Below are 27,714 nucleotides of genomic sequence, written 5' to 3' on the forward strand. Positions count from 1 at the left end.
ATACAGCCACTGTTTAATCTGCTGACACATCTGACACTGATCAACAGACAAACACAACGCGTCTCAGACTTCACACGAGTTCACAAACAAACATTATTGAAAACACAAACACAGTAAAAGACAAATCTAATGCATGCACTCTAAAAGGGTCAAACAGAAAGCTGCATCCTCCGGAGGTCGCATATGCAGGCTGCATACGTCATCAAGGTTTATTTAAGATCGTTAACTGAGCATTACATTCGCAAGTCGTGAGCATATTACAACAAGTTGCGATTAACTAAATAATTTGTAAACTTTACATTTTGTAAATAGTCTCTAATAAGACAGTGATGAAGTAAATGCAGTTTAAAAATCTGACCTCCCAAGGATGCAGTCTTTTATTTGAGAAACGGCCAGCACCTCCACAAGAAATCTCGCGAGACACATGTAATCACGCAAAACACATTTAATCTTGCAAGATCTCGTCGCACGAGATCTCGTCACACCCCTATAATATACAATACTATACCGCACTATAACATACTATACTATACCCCACTATAACATACCATAACAAACTATACTATACCGCACTATAACATACTATACTATACCGCACTATACTAATGCTATGCTATGCTATACCGCACTCTACCATACCATAATATACTATACTACACTATACCGCACTATAACATACTATACTGTACAGCACTATAACATACTATACTACACTACGGTATACTACAATATATTACAATTTACTATAAAAACTATAGTATATTACTGTATTTTATATACTATGTATCATGTGAGATTAGCCTGATTTTATTATGTTTATGGTTGCCAAGCAACTAGTATAGAATTAGCTGTTGTGTTTTTTAGTAACATTTACACACAGTAATTGACAACACAAGCACTTTCCCAAAATTGCAAGAGGGAGGAAAATCATTGCATGCATCATTTTTACATCATCATCTGTGTGTGCGTGTCTGTCTTACTGTCTGCCTGTAGGCTGCATTAGCAGGCGTTAAGGTTTGGCTGAACACTACAGAGACATATCGTGTTCACATGCATGCAGGGAATGCATAGGAAGTGGAGAGCTCTCTTTGATACGCTTCTAGTGCAAAGGCCACATACCACAATCTGTAACATGAGTGAAAACTACAGGAGCTCTCTGCTTTATGTGAAAGCACTGATTCACTTATGAGGGAAAATTACTAGGGTTAGAGATTTAAACAAATGATACCTCAGACACGAGTTATATTCAGACATACGAGTTATTTCCAGAGACATTTGAGGAATCAGAGTTGTATTAGGAGACTTGAGGGTCTTTTAAGTTGAGACAGCAGACAACCGAACAGCAGCCGCCCAAATCATCCCGGCATCCACAAATTCAATTCAAGTCTGTAGTGCTTTTCGCAATTTTGCATTGCATTTTTTGTAAATACATATTAGTACAGGCTGTATAAAAATATGAGGCGATCAAATGCAAAAATACACCTTTGTCAAAAATGAGATAATGAAATGAACCGAATCCTCTTAGGGTTTTAATAGTTGCATCTTTAGTGATTTTACAACCGTTTACTGTCTTGTCCAAAAAGTGGATTTTTTTTAGAAGTGGATTTTTTTGCCAAAACCTATGTATTTTTTTATATAAAATAAGGCATTTTAATTACTGTCTAGTAGCCTTTTAATTCCCATTCAAGTAAAATGACTGAATGTAGGGCCTGATAAAAAAATTGCTTGGTTTTGCATCTGAACTAAAGCGAGGCTTACAGTATATATAAAAAATGCTTTTGCATGAAAAAGCTATTTTGCATTTATAAAATCTATATTTTTTGTGAAATTATGCTCCTTTTGCTAACAGGAATATGATCAGAAGTATAATATTTTGCATTAGATTTGAGCATAATTAATGTTTTTGGTAGTTGATTGTGTTTTTAATTGGTTTAAAATTATTCAAGTTTTTGCTTAATTCTGTTCATGTTAGCTGACGGGATTTCAGTACAGATAATACAGGTGGTCTGTCAAATTTTTTTGTATTATATATTAACAGAATTTAAATGTGCATTGAACAAAAACACAATAGAGGCATGCAAAAAATGTATTACATTATGTAACACAGACCACTGCTCTGTTACTTTATCCACATTGCCTAAAAAATGCAAAGGCTTCTGTTTTAGTCCATAACACGTACAAAATGATTCATCTGAATGTGAATTATATATGCATTTGACATGATGCATATGAGATAATGAGGTACTATCCTGGTGTAGTAATTCAAAAGCCGTCATGTTAGTGCTTTGAGTCTATAATCATAAATCACATACTGCCACATTAACCAGCAGGAAGATTTTAATGTGATTCAATTATTCATCATCACAAACCTGCGCAAGTGAATCAGTACTGCACGATTTCTCTTACAGTCCCACAGTTACCATTACTTCCCCTGAAATACAAAAGTTACAAGTGCTGATAATGTTTTAACATGTTGTAGACAAATTCTACCTTTTTTATTAATTTATATACATATTTTCATTTTTTTAAGCACATATCACTTTCAGCAGGTTTTGATATCGTCAAATCAACTTGTGCATCAACTTCAGCTATTATTAATGTTTGAAAATAAATGTTTTCCCTACAGAGTGTTTTTGGGCCACTGTATCGTGAATTAAAAAGTATAATTTTGTGTTATGATGCCCTCTACAGGCCGGTGCAGAAGGGCAGCTGGACGGACAATCTGTAACAGAACACTGCAGAAAATTGGTCAGCTTCACTTTGTCAGGTATGTTTCATATGAGACCCTGTTTGATTAAAACGTCACACAACATGTAAAAGTCTGTCATTATTGTTTTTTTTTTATTGTGTTTTTTTTTTTGGTCAAGCACCCACTTTTTTATATTAAAAAATAAGATTTATACAAATACATATATGCTTGATTCAAATAAATTTGCATATTTATAATGTATTTGTGCAGTTCATTCAGCAATAATATACTGTATTTCATTAAAAGAAAATTTGATTTTACTTGGGCAACAGTACAGAAATTTAGTTGTGTTGCTGCGGACATATTTTGGTGCTGGACTGTTTGATATAATCTAAATACTGTAAATTGCAACTAAGTTCAGCAATAAAAACATTTTACACAACCTATATATCAAAATGTGCATGAGCGGCTACCACAAACAATTTCTTGCAATTCCTTTTTGTGTAAAAACATCATTTTCTTTTTGCCTATAAAATAAAACATCTCACTTTGACTTATCAATAATTTGCCAGAATGATGTTTAGCCTTAAGACAATGAAATTAAAACAAACTTCTTTCATGATTTTGGCTCATGAGCCTTAGCTCACGACTGCTCACAAGGCACAAACACTGATGCATAAATGTCAAGTTTATCCCAAATTATTATAAAGGTCAGTTGGTTCATTTGTTATGCATCATTATTATTCATTGTCCGTTTATTCTGTGTTTGTGCTTTTTTATGAAAGGCAATTATTTAGCGCTATTTTTAATCAGCTCGAGCCCTTCAGAGACCCTCAATGCTATTAAAGGGATAGTTCACCCAAAAATGAAAATAATGTCATTAATGACTCACCCTCATGTTGTTCTAAACTCGTAAGACCTCATTTTTGGAAACACAGTTTAGGATGTTTTAGATTTAGTCCGAGAGCTTGTTGACCCTTCATTGAAAATCTAGGTACGGTATACTGTCCACATCCAGAAAGGTAATAAAAACATCATCAGAGTAGTCCATGTGACATCAGTGGGTCAGTAAGAATGTGTTGAAGCATCGAAAATACATTTTGGTCCAAAAATAACAAAAATTACGACTTTATTCAGCATTGTCTTCTCTTCTGGTTCTGTTGTGAACCGTGTGCATGAGACTAAAGTCACATGACTGCAGTGACGCGACTGACGTGTTATCCTCAGACATGTTTGCGAAGTTTTTTTTTTCAAAAAAGATAGCGTGTGTCTCCTTCAGACTGTAAACGAAGCTAATGCGCACAAAAAAAATGGCTGGGGCGCACCAGATAACACGTCAGCCGCGTCATGTCAGGTTCACAACAGAACCGAAAGAAAAGACAATGCTAAATAAAGTCATCATTTTTGTTATTTTTGGACCAAAATGTATTTTCGATTCTTCAACTAATTCTTACTGACCCACTGATGTCACATGGACTACTTTGATGATGTTTTTTTTTTACCTTTCTGGACATGGACAGTATACCGTACATAGATTTTCAATGGAGGGTTAGCAAGCTCTCAGACTAAATATAAAACATCCCAAACTGTGTTTCCAAAGATAAACGGAGGTCTTCCGAGTTTGGAACGACATGAGGGTGAGTCATTAATGACATTATTTTCAATTTTGGGTGAACTATCCCTTTAAGTGTCAGTTTAATTAACATATTTTTGCCCTCTTATGGTGAATACCTGACATTTTATAGTTTATTTACTTTGTCACTTCACTGTATTGATTCCTGGATCTATGTGTGTGTTTGTTTTGCAGATATCAGGGCTCAGGGTCTGAAGAAAGGCATGTTTTTTAATCCAGACCCGTATTTGAAGATGAGCATCCAGCCAGGCAAGAGAAACGGCTTTCCAACGTTTACCCACCACGGCCAGGAGAGACGAACCTCCATCATTTCCAACACCACCAACCCGATGTGGCACGGAGAGGTCATTTATGTTCCTATATTATCCCATTTACATTTGTGCATTTGGCAGATTCTTTAATTCAATAGGTGCATTCAAGTTGCTTGTTAGTATATGGGATCAATCCCATGACCTCTTGCGCTGCTAACACAATGCTTTACCAGTTGAGCAACTTTTTTACTCTTCGTTAACCTTAATCTCTTTAATGTTCCCTTACAGAAGTACACATTTGTTGCATTGATGACGGACGTTTTGGAAATTGAGGTCAAGGACAAATTTGCCAAAAGTCGCCCGATCATCAAGCGCTTTTTGGGTCAGCTTACAATTCCAGTTCAAAGACTGCTGGAGAGGCACGGGGCAGGGTCGGTATTTCACTTTTCAAATCTTACTCTGAGCATCTATTATGCATAAGCCTCCATTAACATCTGTCTTATTTTTAGACGCCCACATTTTATAACATTTTATAAGGAAATTCACTAGACCTCATTTATGTGATAGATTTAATTTATTGTAAAACTCAATATTAATGTAGTAAGGTTTTTGTGTGATTGTCTGTGGTTTACAGGGATCAGTATGTAAGTTACACTCTTTGTCAACGTCTCCCGACTGAACATGTGAGCGGGGAACTTCAGTTCAAGGTGGAGATCACGTCTAATGGACATGAAGGTATGGTATAGTTGCGTTGAAGTAATTATTGATGAAACATTGGTGTATTTTGTAAAATAAATGTGTTACAATGATTTTACCACAGTTAAAGTTTGCTTTTTGCTTTAACAAATCTCTGACACGCTTTTCTAGATGCTATCGGTTCTCTGCTTGGAGCCTCCTCTATGAACGGAGATCCCGGGAGCCCGTCGGACGACGAGGACGTGTTGCATCCCGTCTCCCGCGTGCCCAGAGGCCCCTCACCCACCGGCTCCGAGGGGTCCCTGCACGGCGATGCCTTCAGAACCGACGAGTGCTCAATGGACCCAACCGAAGATCGTCTCTTTAGAGAAGGTCTCCCAGAAGCAACCCCAAGTCACGCTCACAGACAAGTTTCGCTCAACGACTACCTGGATGCCATCGAGGCCCCCAAGGGCCCCGGAGACAGACCCCTTGGAGCCGCGTCCCCTAAGCTACGCTCGAGTTTCCCCACAGACACACGGCTCAATGCCATGCTTCATATAGACTCTGATGAAGACGAGGAAGGACACGCTTCACGGGAGGCGTCGCTGACCAATGGGGCCCAAGGATCGCAAAGACGCGCCTCCTCTGAACAGGACAAAGGGGTGGGTCGCGTCAAAGACAGAGAAAAAGTTGAGTCAGAAGGAGTGAGCAGCGCCACCGACACAGATGCTACTGCTTCGGGTTCGAGTAGTAGCACCGCAATGAGCCAAAATGGAGGTGCGGAGCGAAGCCACGACTCGACCCAAACCGCTGCCAGATTGCAGCCAGCTGCCATAACACAGGTCTGATGTGTGTTTGATCTTTGTAAAAGCTCTTGTAGCATTAATGCTAATAATTGCATTGTTGCATATCATTGTGTCTTAACATGTGTATCTCATAGGATGGGGAGGGAGTTGCATCATTAGAGGCCACAGCATCTGAGAACTTAGTTAATGAAGGGGGCGGAGCCACTGCAGCCAAGCAATCTGAGCAGGGGAATGCCAATGAGGAGGACGTAAATGGAGAAATCTGGAGGAGGCGGAGTCTGCAGGCCTCGGGTAACGCATCACAGGCTGAAGGGGCGGAATCAAGCAATGAAGTGAGGAGGGCAGGTGATTCGCCACAGGCTGCCATGGCAACAGACACAGAGACGGGTAAGTTAAACATTTTTTTACAGAATAGGTGAATTTGACAATAAATAACTAATCATTGTCAGGTGCCAGTGCTCAAGTGAACGGCCATCAGCCAGTGAGATCGCTTCCTTCAGTGCGCCATGACATCAGTCGCTACCAGAGAGTGGATGAACCACTTCCACCCAGTGAGTGTTTGTTCGTGGTTATTCATGGTTTAGGTCATGTGTTCAATTACCAAAAAAGGCACAGTAATGAAATGTAAAGCTTTGAAAGCACAAGTTATAAGTTTAAAATATAGATGTAATCTGTAAGTACATACACAAGTCTTAAAGGACTAAGTTAAACCAAATGATGTCTATCTTTGATATAAAAAGCTTAACTAACATAACACGTGACATAGCTTTTTTAAGTTTGCCATTATGGCGTGTGTTGTAGACTGGGAAGCTCGGATCGACAGTCACGGGAGGATTTTTTACGTCGATCACGTGAACCGAACGACCACCTGGCAACGTCCGACAGCCCCACCTGCACCTCAGGTCCTTCAGAGATCCAACTCCATTCAGCAGATGGAGCAGCTTAACCGCAGGTCAGTCACAAACACTGCGCAGGTGATGATGTGGTTTAAAGGATTCTGATTGGATGAGAGTTTTGAGCATGCTGTGACCTTAAGATCTCATATCTTGGGATTTATGCGAGTCCAAAATGGCATTTGTTAATCGTATGGAAAACAGCTCTTTTAAAATGTCACCCCCGTCATTCACCACAACAACCTGATCTTTATTGTACGGCATATGAACTCAAAACTCTTTTTTTTATTTTTGTTTTGTTCAGTTGTAAATATGATTTTAAAGTAAGTGGATCGATATACAAGTTGTCCAAATATTTGTGCTTACAATGCAAAAGTCTTGATTTCCAGGGAACACAGTCTGATCATATGCATATCTCGATGTACATTAAAATTGATCATCATTTCTGTATTTTCGTTTCATATAATTTGTTTTATTCAGGTATCAGAGTATTCGGAGGACAATAACCAATGAGAGGACAGATGAGCAGGCTGCAGAGATGCCTTCAGATGAAACTGACATAATGCATCAATCCATACCCGGTACACACACGACCCGTTTAGTAGTTTAGATCTTCCGTGCCATTATTAAGCCCAAAAATGTGTTTTAGGGGGTCTGCCTTATCTGAGCGTGCCCCCCCTAAAATTATCTTTTTTTTAAATGCAAATTTTCAAGCTCCTCTAAAGTTAAATATTTGATTTGTACAGTTTTGGTATCCATTCAGCCGATCTCCAGGTATGGCGGTACCACTTTTAGCATAGCTTAGCATAATCCATTGAATCTGATTAGACCATTAGCATCGCGCTAAAAAATAACCGAAGAGTTTTGATATTTTTCCTATTTAAAACTTGACTCTTCTGTAGTTACATCGTGTACTAAAATCTCACTACTATACTCTCATTCTGGCATAATAATCAAGGACTTCACTGCAGGAGGCGCAATGATATTACACAGTGCCCGAAAATCCTGCTATTGAAAGTTACCAAGGGGACTATTTTTTTAGGCGTCCTTGATTATAACGCCAGAATGAGAGTATAGTTCCTAGCCATATTGGTCTAGAAAATCGCAACTTTTAATTTTCCGTCAGTCTTTGTACACAATGTAACTACAGAAGAGTCAAGTTTTAAATAAGAAAAATATTAAAATATTTTGATATTTTTGAGCGCAATGCTAATGGTCTAATCAGATTCAATGGATTATGCTAAGCTATGCTAAAAGTGGTACCGCCATACCCGAAGATCAGCTGAATGGATTCCAAAACGGTAAAAATTAAGTGTTTAACTCTAGGGGAGCTGGAAAATGAGAATATATATAAAAAATTGAGTGTCCCTTTAAAAACCATGTGTATTAAAAAAAAAAAAAAGACTTTAAATAATTGTGTAAAGGGCGATTTATAGTCGTGCGTAGGTTCTACGCTATCCGTAGCCTGTGCGTAGCTCTGCGTAAATTTCTAACAGCGCGTCAGCTCTACGCGGACCGCAAGCGCTGTGATTGGTCCACCAGAACCCCTCCCGTCAGGTAAAAAAAACTGCGTCATAGGTATTTCCGTTTGAGACGGTGAAAACAAAGATGAGCCAAGTTGAGGAGTGATTTAACTCAAACTGCAACATAAGTCGCTGTTCATTTACTTCCATCATTGCTGGTCTTCTCAAATTATACACAACAAGTTGCTGTTTCTTCTTCGTTTGTGGGTTAACTTGCTTAGCTTCTTCTTCTGTGACTTCTTTTGCTGCTACTGTGGTTACACGCGTGATTACTGCCTACCAGCGGTCTGCGGGTGTGTTTGCACGTCGACGCGGACAACGACACACAAGTATAAATGAAAACCGACGCGGAACCTACGCCGTAGGACCTACACACGACTATAAATCGCCCTTAAGTAGTAAAACAATAAAATTTTTGGACAAAAAATTGCCCTCCCACTGTTAGAAGAAATTTACACCCATGTTTGTGTATCGCAAAAATTATTTTAGCACTTCAGGATATCATTAGCATACATAACAGTGTATAACTATTTTTTTCTTTCAGAATACCGGCGTGATGGTATGGTTGGACCCGCAAGCTCTCATTCTCGTTTGTCTCTGCTGCTTCAGTCGCCCAGCGCCAAGTTTCTCACCAGCCCAGATTTCTTCACTGTACTGCATTCCAACCCTGTTAGTTATCAATTACTTACCCTTTATACAGTAGTTGTAACGTGCAAGCTTTTTTCCAGTTGCTTGAAGGAGTTTTGTGATGTATTATGCTATAAAATGCACTAAGCTAACCGACGCTAACTATAAAGATAACGCTAACTATATTAGCACCCACAAAAATGCACAATAACAATGTTTTATAGTTTATCAGCTGGAAAAATTCACTCTGGATTTTATCTTAATGGTATTGTTTATTTAATCTTAATTTTTGTAGTTGTAGTGTCGACTCTTAAAAAATAAATACGTCCTTACATTGTGTCAATCACGTTTACACACTACCTCCGGAACTATCGTCCGTCATAAAAATATTCAAAACTGATTTAATTTTCTGCGTGATACATGAAGCGACGATCTTCATATTATGGGCGTTTCACACGGTACTCAGGAAGTGGCGCAATCGCCGCACGGCTACAGCTTTTCTCGCATTTTGTGTAGCATTTGATGCAAATATATTTATCTTCAACTGCGCGAAAGGGGCAGGATTTTGGGTGCACGAGCAGCGTGTGCGGACAGCCTCTGTAACTGCCCCGTTTTGCCACTTTCCACATCTCCTTTTGAAAATGAACTAGACACTCGTGAATGCCGCTATTGTGTGAAACGCCCATTACAAGCCTGGTACTGATTTCAAAACAAACAGTGTAAGGAATAATTGACGACGGGCCATTGAATTATAAGAAAATAATTCACACCCAAGGTGCAAAGTTAGGTGTGCGGTTATCAGAAATTAATGCATACCCACTGAACATTTCTCAGCCAATCAGGATACAGCATTCAACAGACCCGTGGTATAAAAGCTTATAAAGTATTATGCTCAAGTTAGCTAAACAGTGGCTTGTTGCTAATGTTGTTAATTTATCCATTCGTAGTGAATAGTGCTAAAGTTATGAAGATTTTATAAGGTTATGAATAAACTTTTAAAAGTAATGAATTACATTGCTGCTACACTCTTTTTTCAAGTAACAAGATGTTATGAAATGTGTTTTTGGATTGCGTAATAATTTAACTTGGTATAGTAATACTTGTTTATCATTTTGTCAGAGTGCCTACCGCATGTTTACAAGTAACACGTGTCTGAAGCACATGATCAGTAAAGTGAGACGGGACACGCATCACTTTGAACGCTACCAGCACAATCGAGACCTGGTGGCCTTTCTCAACATGTTCGCCAACAAACAGCTGGATCTGCCACGAGGCTGGGAAATGAAACATGATCACACAGGCAAGGTCTGTCCATCATTTATTTATCTGTCTATCAAACCATTTGTCTAACCATCTTTTTGTCTGTCTGTTTATCCATCTATCCATCCATCCAACTATCTGTCCATTTGTCTATCTATCATGCCATCTATCCAGTCTTCCATGCATCTGTCTATCTGTCTAAGCATCTTTTCATTCATCTATTTGTCTAGCCATATGTCTTTTTGTCTGTCTCTCCATCCATCCACTCATTCATTTATCCATTTATTCATCCATTTGTCTAACCATCTTTCCATGCATCTGTCTGTCTATCTGTCTACCCTTCTGTCCGTCTATCATCAATTCATCCATTTGTGTAGCCATATGTCAGTTTGTCTTTGTCTGTCTATCCATCAATCCTTCCATACATCTGTCTTTCCATCTGTCCACTCTTCTGTATATCTGTCTCTCTATCTATCTCTCTATCTCTCTATCTCTCTATCTATCTATCTATCTATCTATCTATCTATCTATCTATCTATCTATCTATCTATCTATCTATCTATCTATCTATCTATCTATCTATCTATCTATCTATCTATCTATCTATCTATTCAATCATCCTTTGTCTAACCACATGTCTATTTGTCTGTCTGCCTGTCTGTCTCTCCAATCTTCCATTCATCGATTTGTCTTATGTCTAACTATCTCTTTTTGTCTGTCTGTCTTTCTATCCATCCATACATGTATTAATCCATCCATCCATTAATTTATTTGTTCATTCATTCATCCATCCATTTGTCTAGCCTTATGTCTATTTGTTGGTCTATCTGTCTGTCTCTCCATCCATCCATCCATCCATCCATCCATCCATCCATCCATCCATCCATCCATTCATTTGTCAAAGCATCAGTCTTTTTGTCTGTCTATCTGCCTTTCTGCCTGTCTGTCTATCTACCCATCCATCCATTCATCTATTTGTCTAGCCATATGTCTATTTGTTTGTCTGTCTTTCTCTTCGTTCGTTCGTTTGTTTGTTCGTTCATTCATTCATCTATCCATTTGTCTAGCCATATGTCTATTTGTCTGTCACTCCATCAATCCATCCATTCATTTATTCATCCATTTGTCTAACAATTTGCCTTTTTGCCTGTCTGTCCATTCGTCCGTCGGTCCATACATCCATCCATTCATTCATCTATCCATTTGTCTAGCCATATCATGTCTATTTGTCTGTCACTCCATCCATCCATCCATCCATTCATTCATTCATTTATTCATCCATTCGTCTAACAATTTGCCTTTTTGGCTGTCTGCCTATCTATCATCCATCCATTGATTTATCTATCCATCCATCCATCCATCCATCCATCCATCCATCCATGCATCTGTCTGTCTATCTGTCCACTTTTCTGTTTTGTCTATTCATCCAGTCATCCATTCATTCATACATTTGTCTAGTTATTCGGCTGCCTATCTCTCCATCCATTCATTTTTTCATCCATTTGTCTAATTATTTGCCTTTTTGTCTGTCGGTCTATCCATCCATCACGTATCTTTACACCCTTCTGTTTTGTCTATCTATCCATTCATTCATCCATGTGTCTAGCTATCTGTGTATTTATCTTATGCCGGTCTCTTCATCCATTCATTCATCCATTTGTCTAATCATCTTTCTATCTGTCTTTTCTATCCATCTATTCATCTATGCATGCATCTGTCTGTCCATCTTCCCACTCTTCTGTCTGTCTGTTTACCCACCCATCCATCCATCCATCCATCTGTCTGTCAAATTAACAGCATGCCACCTTGAGGTACATAGAAATAACATTATATCTGTCTATCAATCTGTCTGTCCTCCCATCCACCTGTCTGTCTGTCTTTTTAATAAAGGGCATGCCACTAATGTCGTACATAAAATACACAAAACATAAAAAATACGTACTACATAGAATTTGAATGTTTAAATGTCTTAATTGTTTTTGCTTGACCCTCAGCCTTTCTTCGTGGACCATAACTGCAGGGCCACCACCTTCATAGACCCCCGTCTGCCACTGCAGAGCGCTCGACCCAGCAGCCTTCTGGCCCACCGGCAACACCTCAGCCGTCAGCGCAGCCACAGTGCAGGAGAGGTGAGCAGCCTTCTCATTTGCTCTGCCACCCGTCAGTCACAATGCTCAGCCACGCCCACAAGAACATTCTTTCAATTGGATGCTTGTGATTAGAATTACAGCGTTGGCGTAGTTTGAATGTTTATGAACAAGAATTGGGTGATGAAAGAAGAACAAGATTTTTACTTACTTTATAGTTACGATATCTGTTATCTGCAATGAATTTGGAATGGTGCACCCCCTAAAAATCTATTTTGTATGCATCAGGTTAAGCCTTCATTGAAGTCAAGCATGGGACAGTAACCAGATATTTTAATGAATTCTGCTGACATTTAGTATGAAACGGTAGTGGTTTTAGCCCGCTCTTATAAATCTTTGAATCATAAAATTGTCTCGGCAGGTTTTTTATTATGTCAATTTATTTTCTCTCACATTGCGACAGTGTTGAGAGCAGATCGTCCTCTCAGGGCTCTTTAGATGTGCTGATTAATTTCACAGCGTTGGTCCCGACCGTGTCCCAGCATGCACTGGTTTTATTTTCTCATCAGTTCACCCACAATCTCCTCTGTGCATGTGTTTGTCAGCGGCCATATGTCAGTGGATGCAAACATACTGGGTTTAAATATTGCTTCAGTAATCTCTTTAAATCCTCCACGTCTTGGTAACAAGAAAATGCTAATTAGTTTGCTTATTTAAAAGGTCTCCATGATTTATAAACATCAGCTTAATTTCTTCATTGACAAGTCTTTCCAAGTGGCTTTCCATAGCAATAATATAATGCACAATGTTCAGTAAATATTAGATTTATTAATACAACTATTTAGAATAAACACATCTTTCATCGATTCATTTTTTGGTGCATTATGCCATGGTTACATAGGACTTTTTCTTATTTATTTAAATTATGAATGCCGTGAATGCAGCAGATCGGTGAAGCAAAAAATTGTAGTTTTTGAACTCGGACCTGCAAATTCCTATGAAGTGTTACGTGAAGATGTGAAACTAAAAATAACTGTATCAATAGGTGTCGGCAATTTTAAAAGTTTTAGATTAATTATCCAGTCAGAATTTAGAGACTGAACTATGCGTTATAAGCGTGTTTTATTAATTCACCCTATTTGTGCAAAAAGTTGGCTGTTACAAATAAACTTTATGGTACGTTAAAAAGACCTCAGTAAATTCCTCCTGGGTTTGTGCTGCAGGTTGGCGATGACCCTCGACATGCTGGCCCCGCCGTACTGCCACGCCCCTCCAACAACTTCTCAACCAATCGCAACCAGTGTCAAGATATAGTTCCTGTTGGTGAGTCGTTTCAATCCCTCAAGCTTATTCGTTAAAGTTTTAAAAACGAATGAATTAAAAATACGTCTTTCTAGTTGATTCATTTTAAAATAAAAAATATTCTTTGTTGTTAATTATTTTGTTAATATTTTGTATTCTTTTGTATTATAACACAGATTTTTTATGTACTTGCTCAAAAACTGATTTTTAACCTGAAGCAGTTACAAATTGCGGCTTTCGTTACATTTAAAGAGTTTGGTTCCAAAACGCAATAAATCCATTTTGACTAATTTCGGTAAAAAAAAAACGTGTTTTCTATACCAAGAAAGTGACGATACGAATGTTTTCTGTTACAAAATTTCAACATAGCATCTTTAGGTTATAAAAACATAAAAAAATCAAATCCATAATTTGATTTTCAAAGATTTATTATAAAAACATGACAAGTTTTTTTTCAAAGTGCTATAAATCTATTGAATGAATATATAAATGTGCATTCATCTTCATGTTATATTCATTTAGTTGACTAGTGGTATACACTGATTTAAAAAATAAACATTAATGGCATTAATTACCTGCAAGAATTACCTGATTTGTTCCTATTTCTTTCTCTCTCTGTGCAGCCTATAATGATAAAATAGTAGCATTTTTGCGCCAGCCAAACATTTTTGACATCCTGCAGGAAAGACAGCCGGAGCTCATGAGGAATCATTCACTCAGGTGAGACAACACAATCATACATTCACTTTATAGCTGTTTATTATAGTGATCATGAGAAATGACACCATTGTGCTTCTTTTTCACCTATGACGTGTTTGTGCATCAACAGGGAGAAAGTTCAGTTTATCCGTAATGAAGGGGTGTCTGGTTTAGCTCGACTTTCTAGTGATGCGGACCTGGTGATTTTACTCAGGTAACCGATATATTGTTAACAAAACAAGAAATAAAATCATACTTTTAGCGACAAAAAACATCAATGAAACTAGACAAAACTAAACAAACTTGTATTAAAGATACATTATCTAAAAAAAACTGTATTCATTGACAGTTTTGCTTTGCATTACTTTAAAAAAATATATATTTTTATATAAACATAAAACCGATGAAAATCTCACAAAAAATGTATACAAAAAGTATACAGTTCATAAGACCACAAAAAAGAAGGAACAAAAAATATAAATAAATAAATAATATATAAAAATAAATCAATATAGTTTTTTTATTTATTAAGAAAAAATTACGAAATATATAATATTTTGATGAAAATTATAAAATAAATGAATCAAATTTTTTTAAGCATCTATCCTGGAAAAACGATTCTGTATACATGCAAAAACATTTTTTTTCAAATGGCTTATCCTAAGCATCCTACCGTAAATTCATAGTTAGCATGTGTGTTTCCTAAGAATAAAACCCATGATATTAACATAACCGTCCCTATACTTGAGCCTATATCACCTTAGCTACAGTAATGTGATTTTGTCTTCACTCTTTTCAAAGTACCAAGCGCTTCTCTCTCTCTCTTTCTCACGTCTTCCCTCTGTAGTTTGTTTGAAGAGGAAGTGATGTCATATGTTCCGCCTCATGCCTTACTGCACCCTGGCTACTGTCAATCACCACGAGGGTCACCTGTCTCCTCCCCTCAGAATTCTCCTGGTGGGTTCATCATTATATCTCAAAAGACGATCAAGGAACAGTTTCCTCATCCTTTATCTTTAGGTGTTTGGGGTAATTTTACGCTAATCGCAAAAGCATTAAAGTGGCTATTTGAGATTGAACATGTCGTTTTTGGATAAGCCTTGTGGGTCATATATATTTAGCTCATCCTGCTTTCACTTTAGCTTAATTAAAGACTATTCAGAGACTTTTAAATGGTGTATTGATTGTAATTGTAAAAATTGTCTTAAAATAAGCTTGCATGTTTCTAGATACTGTAATTCAAGGGTCTCCAACTTTTAATTAATAGAATTTGTTTTGGTGGGCAACTGTGCGGGCAAATTGGTGCCAGCGGACACCATGTTGGAGACCACTTCTCTAATAATTTTTGACAACATTACTACTGAGATGGTCTTATGTGGTCTGATTGAATAAAATCAAAATATAAAAGTGTTGTAAAGTTTGTAAAGGGTGCTCTTTTATCCCTTTATCTCTCAGGAACACAGCGAGCCAATGCACGCGCTCCCGCACCGTACAAACGAGACTTTGAAGCCAAACTCCGAAATTTCTATCGCAAACTGGAGACTAAAGGTTACGGACAGGGACCGGGCAAAGTCAAGTAAGCATTTGCGCCGTATCGCATCGTGTTTTATAATACTCAAACATTGCTTCTCACAATGCAAAAATGACTTTCTTACTTAGTATTTTGGTCTTGTTTTTAGTTCAAAAAATTCTTAAATTAAGATGCTTTTTCTTGATGAGCAAAAGTCTATATAATAACCCAAAAAATAAGTCTAGATTTTAAACCAAAAATATCAAATTTAAATGATTTTGTGCATAAAACAAGCAACAAAATCTGCCAATGGGGTAAGCACATTTTTCTTGAATTTAGTGTTTAAGAAAAATTTTCAAGATTTTTTGCTTACCCCATTGGCAGATTTTTTTGCTTGTTTTATGCACAAAATCACTTTATTTTGATTGGTTTAAAAACTAGACTTATTTTTTGGGTCGTTTTGCTCATCAAGAAAAAGCATCTTCATTTAAGAATTTTTTGATATTTTTACTGAAAAAAAGAATTTTTTTTCTTGAAAATCATTTTTTGCAGTGTAAGTCTAGTTTTGGACAAAAAATATACAATTTAAGTGAATGTGTGCTTAAAAGCAAAAAGATCTGCTAATGGTATAAGCAAATTTTTCTTGAATTAAGTGTTTTGATAAAGGTTTTTGCTTAATCCATTACCAGATTTTTTTGCTTGTTTTATGCACAAATTCACTTAAATTTTATATTGGTCTAAAAACTAGACTTATTTTTTTAGGTCATATTTGTACTTAAAACAAGACAAAAGTACTAAGTTAGGAAGTAATGTTTTTGCAGTGCACTTAAGCTGGTTTCTGTTTGCTGTGTTAGGTTGATAATCCGCAGAGATCACTTACTGGAGGACGCCTTCAATCAGATCATGTGCTACTCACGCAAAGATCTACAAAGAAGTAAACTTTATGTCAGCTTCGTTGGAGAGGAGGGGTCAGTTTTCAACTTTAATCTGGGTGACTTTTATAAACATATTGGTGACCCTGTCTGTGAAATCCAGGCTAAGGTCTGATAATCTTTTCAATCTATGACATGATCTTACTCAGTCAATATTAAAGATATAAAAGTTATATTTTGACAGAATGTTTTTTACCATTTTTTTGTAGAAAACAGTAAATCACTAAAACTGACTTCAGCTGGGTTTTCACAGGCACAGTCAGATATAGAGCAGATACTGTAAACATTTATCAATTAACACTGTTGAAAAGACCAACATATGATGCATTTTGGCACACCAACTTGACCAGCGCCAAACCAGCATAATCCAGATCATTATCAATAAATGGGGCACATATTATGCAAAATTTGGACATAAATAAATGTGTGTTAACAGTGAACAAAACCACCCTACAATAAAAATAATCCACCCACCCTTTTTTAATTTTTTAATGTCTCATTAGACATGCTGTTTTGATTCTCATGTTAATGTGATGTCACACAAAGAAAGCCCCGCCCACGGCCACCGACTGATACCCAAAAGCTTTTCTAAATGTGTTTAGCTCATTTGCATTTAAAGGTACACACATGAATAACAGCCCTTATTTGCTCCCACCCAAATAGGGGCATTTTGGACACAAATGGTCTGTGGGGTATTTAGGCGGACACATTCTAGGCACCTGAGACTTATATTACACCTCATAAAAATGGGTTTAATATGTGCCCTTTAATAAAGCAGAAATAACAGAACTGTATGTTGATTCTTACATTATCTCTCATACTTTTCTGATACTTGGTTTTGTTCAGACTGGACTACAGCGGGCCATCGCGCGAGTTTTTCTTTCTGGTGTCGCGGGAGCTTTTCAACCCGTACTACGGCCTGTTCGAGTACTCGGCCAATGACACCTACACCGTTCAGATCAGCCCTATGTCTGCCTTCGTGGACAACCACCATGAGTGGTGAGTTAAGATGTTTTCTGCATTTAACACATTTTCTTCATTACTTACGAATATAAGCTAGGATTATTTTCTTAATTTGTATATTTTCTGATCCGCTCAGGTTTCGCTTTAGCGGGCGTATTCTGGGTCTGGCTCTTATCCATCAATATCTGCTGGATGCCTTTTTCACACGACCCTTCTACAAAGGTCTCCTGCGAATGTAAGTTACAGCGACTGTGGTGGAAACCAAAAACCTGATCGTGTTTTGAGCGTTTTCATAAACTTATAAAAATATATAGCTTGAATGTACTGTAAGTAGCTTTGGATAAAATGTTGGTTGGTTAATGTCAGATAACTGTAAAACATAAACTTTTTTTCGCTTTGGATAAAAGCATCTGCCAATCAATCAATCAGTCTTTATTTGTAAAGCACATTTAAAAACAGCTAAGGCTGGCCAAAGTACTGTACACATTTTTTTTTAAATAAAATACTTTTTTGACAATAAAACATACAGCAAGCGGTGGTACATTTACCATCCAAGATCAGGAAGTATTAAAAGCCAAAGAGAAAAAATATGTTTTCAAAGCAGACTTGTATAAAGGGGTAAGGCTGTTCCAAGTTTTTTAATGATAGTAAATGGTGCTTCTGATTTGTTGTTCAAAGAAGTGCATCCCTTCTTACAAAAGTAATCCACACAGCTTAAGGGGGTTAATAGAAAGGCTTTCTGAGGGAAACAATGCGATTTTATAAGACAAATATCGATATTTCAAACTTTACAAATGACAATAACTAGCTTCCGGTAACGACCGATGCACGTTCATGTGGAAGTGCAGGCAAAAAAACTCAATATTTTAAAATGTCTAGGATCGAATTATAAAACCCTGGTTATTATGTACTGTCTGGTGCTTTGTTTTGCCCTCTACACTTCCACGTTCGTCACTACGCAACTATGTCTGGTACGCTATGAGATGCACTGATATTAAATTTTTCCACTGATACCGATAGCCGATTATTCAAACTGATGTCTGCCGATACCGATGGCAGTACCAATAGTTTGGTCATTATATTAACTTGCATTACCTAAATTCTGAAGGTTACATTTTCTGAATGTTGTTCATTTGTAATAGGACTAATAAAATTGAACATTAAACTAGTGATGTTTCTTTAAATTTTCTATTCACAGAGCCAAATTCATTGCATTTTCCTGTTTTTTTATTTTTTATTAAGAGGATACATCGGCCATGACTATTGGCTGTTTTTAAACTATCATCAGATAGTGTGAAAGTATAGTTTTATCAACCAATATGGATTATTGGGCCATATTTCGGTGCATCTCTAGTACGCTACATTGTAACACTCACCTAAAGGATTATTAGGAACACCTGTTCAATTTCTCATTAATGCAAGGTGTAATGGTGTGGGGGATGTTTGGGCATCGTTTAAATGCCACGGCCTACCTGAGCATTGTTTCTGACCATGTCCATCCCTTTATGACCACCATGTACCCATCATCTGATGGCTACTTCCAGCAAAACAATGCACCATGTTACAAAGCTCGAATCATTTCAAATTGGTATCTTGAACATGACAATGAGTTCACTGTGCTAAAATGGCCCCACAGATCTCAACCTAATAGAGCATCTTTGGGATGTGGTGGAACGGGAGCTTCGTGCCCTGGATGTGCATTCCACAAATCTCCATCAACTGCAAGATGCTATCCTATCAATATGGGCCAACATTTCTAAAGAATGCTTTCAGCACCTTGTTGAATCAATGCCACATAGAACTAAGGCAGTTCTGAAGGCAAAAGGGGGTCAAACACAGTATTAGTATGGTGTTCCTAATAATCCTTTAGGTGAGTGTCCGTCATACGCTGGAAATACACTCTTTGGTGAACGCACATCGGGTTATTTCAGTTTGTAATGTATGTAATGTTTATTTTTTCATACAGAATTGAATTGATTATTAACGTTGTGCAGATGTGTTGATTACTTCATTGAAGGATTGATAGACTTTTTGGGGCTTCAAATCAAAAGCACCATTTACTACCATTATAAAGCTTGGAACAGCCAGGACATTTTCTAAAATAACTCCGATTGTGTTTGTCTGAATAAAGATAATCATATACATCCAAGTAAATGATGGGGTAATTATCATTTTAGGTAAACTTTCCCTTAAAATGTAGATGTTCGCTATTTTGAATTGGATCTTTTCTAATGTTTAAAAGTAAAGTACAGTTGATATTTGTGAACTAGAGTTCACTTGTTACATACGATATGGTCATTTTTCTCGTTGTAGTCCGTGTGATCTGAGTGATCTGGAGTATCTGGATGAAGAGTTTCATCAGAGTTTGCAGTGGATGAAGGACAATGACATCGAGGACATGCTGGACCTCACCTTCACCGTCAATGAGGAGGTGTTTGGACAGGTCAGTGTCTATGTGCATGTGCATCTCAACAGCATATAAACTGCCATCAGGTTGTGCATGTATTTTTATAATGTTAATTAAATTGTATTTAGATCATCAATCTCTCTTAAATCAGAATTGTATTGTGTGTGTGTGTGTGTTTTAGATCACAGAGCGTGAGCTGAAGCCGGGTGGCGCTAATATCCCCGTGTCTGAGAAGAATAAGAAGGAGTACATTGAGCGAATGGTGAAGTGGCGTATCGAGAGAGGCGTCGTTCAACAGACCGAGAGTCTCGTCCGAGGATTTTATGAGGTCATCATTTCAGTCTGCTGTCACAAAATAGATAGATACGTTTTACAAGTATGGGAAATGGTGGTAGATGCTTTATAAGTCTATATAACTACCATAACAATCATCATAGGAGTACATACAGAATATAATTTTTGTATCTACATACACTGCGGGTCCCCTTACATGGAAGTCGCCATCGTGTTTCTACAGTAGCCCTAAATGAACAAACTGCTTTACAGACCACGTTTTGTCTCAGGGGCTGATGTTCTTTGTCCTGTGGCGGCTACCGTAGCTTCCTACAGTATGCGTTTCGAAAGAGAGGGACAGAGCCTTTGGTTGCAGTTCATAGCCTCACCACTAGATGTCGCTAAAAATCTAAACAGTGGACCTTTAAAAAATAAAAATAAAGACCTCTACAAACTCTTAATGTGTCAAACGTTACATTTATAATCTGCGATTACCGTCTGTATACATTTTTATAACGTTTATGCTTTTAATAATTTGTTTTATCATAAATTAACACCACTGTCGAATCAACATTTTATAGATGTGAACTCTGTGTTGTAGGTTGTGGATGCGCGGCTGGTGTCGGTGTTCGATGCACGTGAGCTGGAGCTGGTGATCGCTGGGACGGCCGAGATCGATCTGGCAGACTGGAGAAGCAACACAGAATACAGGGGAGGTAAAAGGGAGGTTTAATATCTTTTTCTTTTTGTTTTGTTTTCAGATAAAAAATATCAAATGTAAGTGTAAATGTAAAAAAATCTGCCAATGGGGTAAGCAAATTTTTCTTGAATTTAGTGTTTAAGAAAAATTTTCACAAATTTTTGCTTACCCCATTGGCAGATTTTTTTGCTTGTTTTATGCACAAATTCACTTAAATTTAATATTTTTGGTCTAAAAACTAGACTTATTTTCTTTGGTCATTTTGCTCATCAAAAAAAGCATCTTAATTTAAGATTTTTTTTATATTTTTACTGAAAACAAGACAAAAATACTAAGATTTCTTTTCTTGAAAATCATTTCTTGCAGTGCACATGTAAACATTTCTTATACATGCATGCATGTGTGTGCATTTATCTATACAAAGTTATTATACATATATGATGTAAACAAAAACTTTTATTCTGCTATAAATTGTAATGCATCCCTACTCTGGAATGCTTGATTCTGATTGGTCAATCATGACATTAACCCTGGTTAACCGTGATAAAAACTGCTAAAATTGATAACACACCTGACACCTCTCATCTAGGTATTGCCAGGTCTGAATTAAGTTTTTACGAATGAGCTAATAAAATATTTTAAATCAATATTTCCTGCCCTGTTATTTACTCAAGTATGAAGCAACAACCCTGCTTAAATTCAGGTCCTGATCACCGTGGTTTATTTTGGGATAACAAGGGGCTGAGTGTACACTATTTCCTACTTATTACACATTTTAGTTTGTGTTTTTTGTCCACGCAGGTTACCATGACAGCCACATCGTGATTCGCTGGTTCTGGGCGGCAGTTCAGCGATTCAACAATGAACAGAGACTCAGACTTCTTCAAGTGAGTGTTGGACGTGTTTGTCTTTATACGTTTTAATGTTTGTGTTCTGGAGTCATGATTGACATGTCTCTGTCATCTCAGTTTGTGACAGGGACATCCAGCATTCCTTACGAGGGCTTTGCCTCGCTCCGAGGCAGCAATGGACCTCGCCGCTTCTGCGTAGAGAAGTGGGGGAAAATTACCTCTCTGCCCAGGTAAACGACACCTGTAAAGATACAAACATGCCAAATCTTCTTTAAGATAGTATCCCCTTCATTTTTAAGAAAATATTGACATCATCTGCTGCTTAAGGGCATTTACACATTTTTGTCCAATAAAATGCTCTCTGTGTATGGGAATGCCCCTCCCACTAATGCCATGGCCCTTTAACTAGCAGCAACAAGTTGGTTATATTAGGCTATGTTGTAATTTAAAGGGCTAAGCTTTTTTTTTAAATGACACGCCCTTTGACATCCACACTATTTTTAATTAATTAAATTAATTTTGTGTCTATTTTATTATGCAAATAAGCAACAAGGCCACCGACTGTGTTGCACATGTATTCCACTAGATGGCGCAAGCTGGCAATTTTTATATGCAGCACAGTAGTGACCAAAAGTGATATCCAGAGGGCATATTTCTACAATATTTGATTTAATTCCTCATCAGGATAAATTAACCCATTAAAAAAGGTGTACAGTACAAAATGGAGTAAAATGAAGCTTTAAGATATTTATTGGACACAATTATTTGGTAATCACTGCATCATATCAAGGACTGTGGGTTCAGTTCAAATACAGTATACAAAAAATCATAGAAGATCGAAAAGCTTAAGGGAAATAAATCATACTTTACTACAGTTTTATTTGTTATTACTGTTTGTCGATCCTCTCTTGCAGTTTTTGTTCGTAGTTATTGTCCTTAGCCTTTACTCAGTGCTTGACTCAAGCTTTGTAAATGTGTTAAATTCTCCATTTGTTGAGCTTTAGTTTACACTCCTTTTTTTCACTCCAATTATGAAACATGAAAGTTTTATAAAAATACATTTGAATAAAAAGCGAACACATCAATTTGTCAAAGTTGGACATCACTTTAGGTTGGAACTGTAGCTTAAGCCTGACAGAAATTAACCATGGGGGTTACTACTGTAAAACAAGTAAATGGTTTTACTTCAAAAACCGTGGTTAATCCATGGGTACTATAGTAAAACAGCCCGATGGTAGAGCATTGCTTTAGCAGTGCAGAATGTCATAGGTTTGAACCCAGGATACACACCGATACTGTAATAATTTTTTTTTTTTACAAAAATGACTTACTTTCTTAGTATTTTTGTCTTGTTTTCAGTACAAATATCAAATATTCTTAAGATTAATTTTCTTGATGAGCAAAATGACATAAGAAAATAATTCTTTTTAGACAAAAAATATAATATTGTAGTGAATTTGTGCTTAAAACAAAAAAGTTAGGTAAAAAAAATCGAGAAAATTTTTCTAAAACTCTTAATTCAAGAAAAATGTAAAAAAATTGTCTTACCCCATTGACAATTTTTTTTTGCTTGTTATAAGTACAAATTCACTTTTTTTATTTTCTTAAGTCATTTTGCTAAACAAGAAAATTCATCTTGATTTAAGAATTTTTAGATATTTGTAATAAAAACATGACAAAAGTGCTAAGTAAGAAAGTCATTTTTAAGTGACTTTGGATAAAAGCGTCTGCTACACTGCAAAAAATACTTTTCAAGAAAAAAATTCTTAGTATTTTTGTCTTGTTTTCAGTAAAAATATCTAAAATTCTTAAAATAAGATGCTTTTTCTTGATGAGCAAAACGACCCCAAAAAATAAGTCTAGTTTTTAGACCAAAAATATCAAATTTAAGTGATTTTGTGCACAAAACAAGCAAAAAAAATCTGCCAATGGGTTTGGCAAACCCTATTGGCAGATTAGATCACTAAATTTGATATTTTTGGTCTACAAACTAGACTTATTTTCTTGGGTCGTTTTGCTCATCAAGAAAAAGCATCTTATTTTAAGAATTTTTTTATATTTTTACTGAAAACAAACAAAAATACTAAGTAAGATAGTCATTTTGGCAGTGTAGCTTTTGTAGAGGAATATTTGCACTGCAAAAAATGACTTACTTTCTTAGTATTTTTGTCTTGTTTTGAGTAGAAATATCTAAAAATTCTTCAATTAAGATGTATTTTCTTGATGAGCAAAATGACCTAAGAAAATAAGTTTAGTAGACAAAAAATATACAATTTAAGTAAATTTGTGCTTAAAACAAGCAAAATTATCTGCCAATGGGGTGAGAACATTTTGCTTAAATTAAGTGTTTAAGAAATTTTTTTTCTTATTTTTAAAACAATTTTCTCACCCCACTGCAGATATTTTTGCTTGTTTTAAGTTTAAATTTACTTAAATTTTATATTTTTTGTCTATAAACTAGACTATTTTCTTAGGTCATTTTGCTCATCAACAAAATACATCTTTATTTAAGAATTTTTCTTAGAAGTCTTAGTTGTTGTTTGATTAACAAAGTCATTAATATAATAAAATGTTTCTCCATTTTTCCTTGTAGAGCTCACACGTGTTTCAATCGTCTTGATCTTCCCCCATATCCCTCGTTCTCTATGCTGTATGAGAAGATGTTGACCGCAGTAGAGGAGACCAGCACATTCGGCTTGGAGTGAATGTTCACTTTTGCACTTTGGCTCAATCTAATAGATTCTCCATCTGGGACAAGACACAACTCATACTCTGGAACAGAAGAGTCAAACCGGTTTGGTAGAAGCAAGTGTGAATGTAAACCTGGATGTATGTGAACTCAAACTCAAGGAAGTGGCCAGATAAGTGCAAAGTGGAGTTACTGAAAATAGTTCAAATGTTTCAAATCCAAAGGACTTTGTTATATCTGTACAGACAAAGACTTTTTTACGCACCATCGATAATGGTTTCTGATCGTTCACATGCAAGATATGATATTCCACAGCGTTTTATTCTTCATCATTTGCAGATACACTTAATATTCAAATGTATTTTTACTTTTTATCATGTTTGTTTGTCTGACGCGTTTTAATGTGATGTTCAAATTGATCACGCGTATACTCGTGAACTTGTGAAGGGCATGTTACACAAAAGTAGGCCCTGTCCCAAGTGGCGCACTTCATGTCGACTTTCGGTCTCGTGGCCTTAAATTGCGCACGCTCGCTTAGTCTACGAATCCATAGGGTGTCCCGTCTGTCATTTTTACGCTCTGAAGTGTGCTCATCAGCGCCCCCTTTGCACCCATGATGCGGACCACTGCTGCAGGCTCCACCCACTTTACCAACTCAGAAGTCCTTGCGAAAGACCAATCAGATGACGGATGGGAGGAGTTTACACTAATGGACGTCTTCTTTTCCTATTTCCGGCATGACGCTTGAGTCTGTCCCAAAATACGACTCTGGTGCACCCTCGTGGACTCGTGTCAATGGTTCGTAAGGCATACACTACATGATGTCATCAAAGTGTGCACTCTGAGGAAGTCCAAAAGTCCAGAATGTGCCATTTGGGACAGGGCATTATTCGCACTTAAACATGAATGTGACCACTATGTGCAAACAATTTTTGGAAAACATCTAGAAATGTTTGGTTTCTCCTCCAACCTTGGCCTTCCTAAATCTAGAAGTCCCATTTTTACTCATACACGAGGGTCCACGTACAGTAGTGTACGTGCACTGCCCGGTTTTTGTGATCGTGCATACTTTGTACGTGTAGGTCGCGTATGCGCTTACAGGAGAATGTAGTATGTAGCCCAGGAGATGCATTGCATTTTGTCGCAATGCGCATGCGTTAAAAGTCTACATTACATGTACGAGTAAAATAAACTATGCGTTCAACCGTGCACGTACACGTAAAAAAAAAACTATACACCGGGCTTAAGAAACCTCAGTTTGATTTCTGATGAATCACAAAGCTATCAAAAGTCATGGGATGAGAAACATGGATTAAAATGGACTCTATTTACTTTGTCATAACTTTATAGCTTTATTGAGATGACATGAATGTTTTCCAAGCTTTCATGAATGTTTTCACTCTTTGTCACTCATTTAATCTGAATACAAACATGTTTTTATGAATCAGTAAATGACTATCAATACCCCCCCCCCCCCCCCCCCAAAAAAAACCATATCAATACATTCCAGACTTTTCCATTTAGATTAAATCTACTCAATCTTTTATGATACACTGCCATGATTTTGGGATGCTGGATCGTAGACTTGTTCTGGATGTTTTATATATGTCTCGGTATCGCTTCCAGTAAAAACTGGCGTAGTTAAAACTGCCATGGGGCTTTATAAGGTCCATCGAATTTTAGAAAAGCTTCAGAAAAAAACTTCAGCATATCATGTTCGGGCTGATTCGATTATAGCTGGCCGGGTCGTAGTAAAACTTGTGCTGATATTTGTGCAGAATGAGCCAAAGGGCTGGCATAGACGGTCCAAATGCCTATTTCGTCCATGTTTTACAGAGGTGTAAAGTAGTGAAGTATTTTTTACTAAACTCAAGTACACGTCTGGGTTATTAAAGGATTTTTTCTTTGACGAACTTTTACGTTACTACTTTTTGGTGGATAATATTGTACTTTTTAATCCACTACATTTTGTTTTACCTTTAATACTTAAGTGTACTTTCTTATCTATACTTAACATGAGTAAAAGCAAGAAAGTAATAGATTATTAATGTAATTGAGTATTAAAGCCACAATATGTAGAATTTTCACCACTAGAGGTCACAATAGAAAGGTGAAGCTTGATGATGTCATTGGAATGATGGGAGATGTTGGCTGCGTCCGAAATTGCATACTGTGACAGTAGGTACACTGCAAAAAATGACTTTCTTACTTGGTATTTTTGTCTTGTTTTCAGTAAAAATATAAAAACCATTTTAAATTAAAATGCTTTTTCTCGATGAGCAAAAAGACCTAGGAAAATAAGTCTAGGTTTTAGACAAAAAAATATAAAAATCTAAGGGAATTTTTGCTCAAAACAAGCACAAAAAAATCTGCCAATGGAATAAGAAAACATTTCTTGAATTAAGTGTTTATGAAAAAAGTTAATTTATTTCAAGAAAATTTGTCTTATTCCATTGGCAGATTTTTTTTGCTTTTTTAAGCACTGATTTACTTAAAGTTTATATTTTTTGTCTAATAACTAGACTTATTTTCTTAGGTTATTTTGCTCATCAGGAAAATGCATCTTGATTTAAGAATTTGTTGATATTTTTACTGAAAGCTTGACAAAAATACTAAGTAAGAAAGAAATTTTTTGCAATTGTTTTCAGTCAAAATATCTAAAAATTCTTAAATGAAGATGCTTTTTCTTAAAGAGCAAAACGACCCAAGAAAATAAGTCTAGTTTTTAGAGCAAAAATATCAAATTTAAGGAATTTTGTGCATAAAACAATAAAAAAAAATCTGACAATGGGTTAAGCACATTTTTCTTGAATTTTTCTTGAATTTATTGTTTAAGAAAAATGTTCAAGATTTTTTTTCTTACCTCATTGGCAGATATTTTTTTTTTGCTTGTTTTATGCACAAAATCACTTAAATTTAATATTTTTGGTCTAAAAACTAG

The 27,714-nt window shown here is 36.5% G+C and overlaps 1 protein-coding gene across 1 annotated transcript in view; it reads left to right on the forward strand.

Moving 5' to 3' along the window:
- Positions 1-26,248, forward strand: part of hecw2b (HECT, C2 and WW domain containing E3 ubiquitin protein ligase 2b) — a 54,715-nt gene extending 28,467 nt beyond the window's left edge. The window contains exons 5-30 of the mRNA XM_065254181.2: positions 2,692-2,767; positions 4,497-4,666; positions 4,862-5,004; positions 5,208-5,308; positions 5,441-6,093; positions 6,192-6,444; positions 6,507-6,608; positions 6,859-7,009; positions 7,431-7,531; positions 9,018-9,142; positions 10,220-10,405; positions 12,355-12,489; positions 13,671-13,770; positions 14,373-14,469; positions 14,579-14,662; positions 15,296-15,405; positions 15,904-16,024; positions 16,813-16,926; positions 17,737-17,889; positions 17,990-18,088; positions 20,167-20,296; positions 20,442-20,588; positions 21,135-21,249; positions 22,035-22,120; positions 22,202-22,314; positions 24,678-26,248. Of these exons, the coding sequence (XP_065110253.1) occupies positions 2,692-2,767; positions 4,497-4,666; positions 4,862-5,004; positions 5,208-5,308; positions 5,441-6,093; positions 6,192-6,444; positions 6,507-6,608; positions 6,859-7,009; positions 7,431-7,531; positions 9,018-9,142; positions 10,220-10,405; positions 12,355-12,489; positions 13,671-13,770; positions 14,373-14,469; positions 14,579-14,662; positions 15,296-15,405; positions 15,904-16,024; positions 16,813-16,926; positions 17,737-17,889; positions 17,990-18,088; positions 20,167-20,296; positions 20,442-20,588; positions 21,135-21,249; positions 22,035-22,120; positions 22,202-22,314; positions 24,678-24,789 (3,777 nt within the window). The 3' untranslated portion in view covers positions 24,790-26,248. The remainder of the gene's footprint in view (positions 1-2,691; positions 2,768-4,496; positions 4,667-4,861; positions 5,005-5,207; positions 5,309-5,440; positions 6,094-6,191; positions 6,445-6,506; positions 6,609-6,858; positions 7,010-7,430; positions 7,532-9,017; positions 9,143-10,219; positions 10,406-12,354; positions 12,490-13,670; positions 13,771-14,372; positions 14,470-14,578; positions 14,663-15,295; positions 15,406-15,903; positions 16,025-16,812; positions 16,927-17,736; positions 17,890-17,989; positions 18,089-20,166; positions 20,297-20,441; positions 20,589-21,134; positions 21,250-22,034; positions 22,121-22,201; positions 22,315-24,677) is intronic.
- Positions 26,249-27,714: the final 1,466 nt, after the last annotated feature.

Source organism: Paramisgurnus dabryanus, chromosome 4 (assembly GCF_030506205.2).
Source record: "Paramisgurnus dabryanus chromosome 4, PD_genome_1.1, whole genome shotgun sequence".
Taxonomy (NCBI): domain Eukaryota; kingdom Metazoa; phylum Chordata; class Actinopteri; order Cypriniformes; family Cobitidae; genus Paramisgurnus; species Paramisgurnus dabryanus.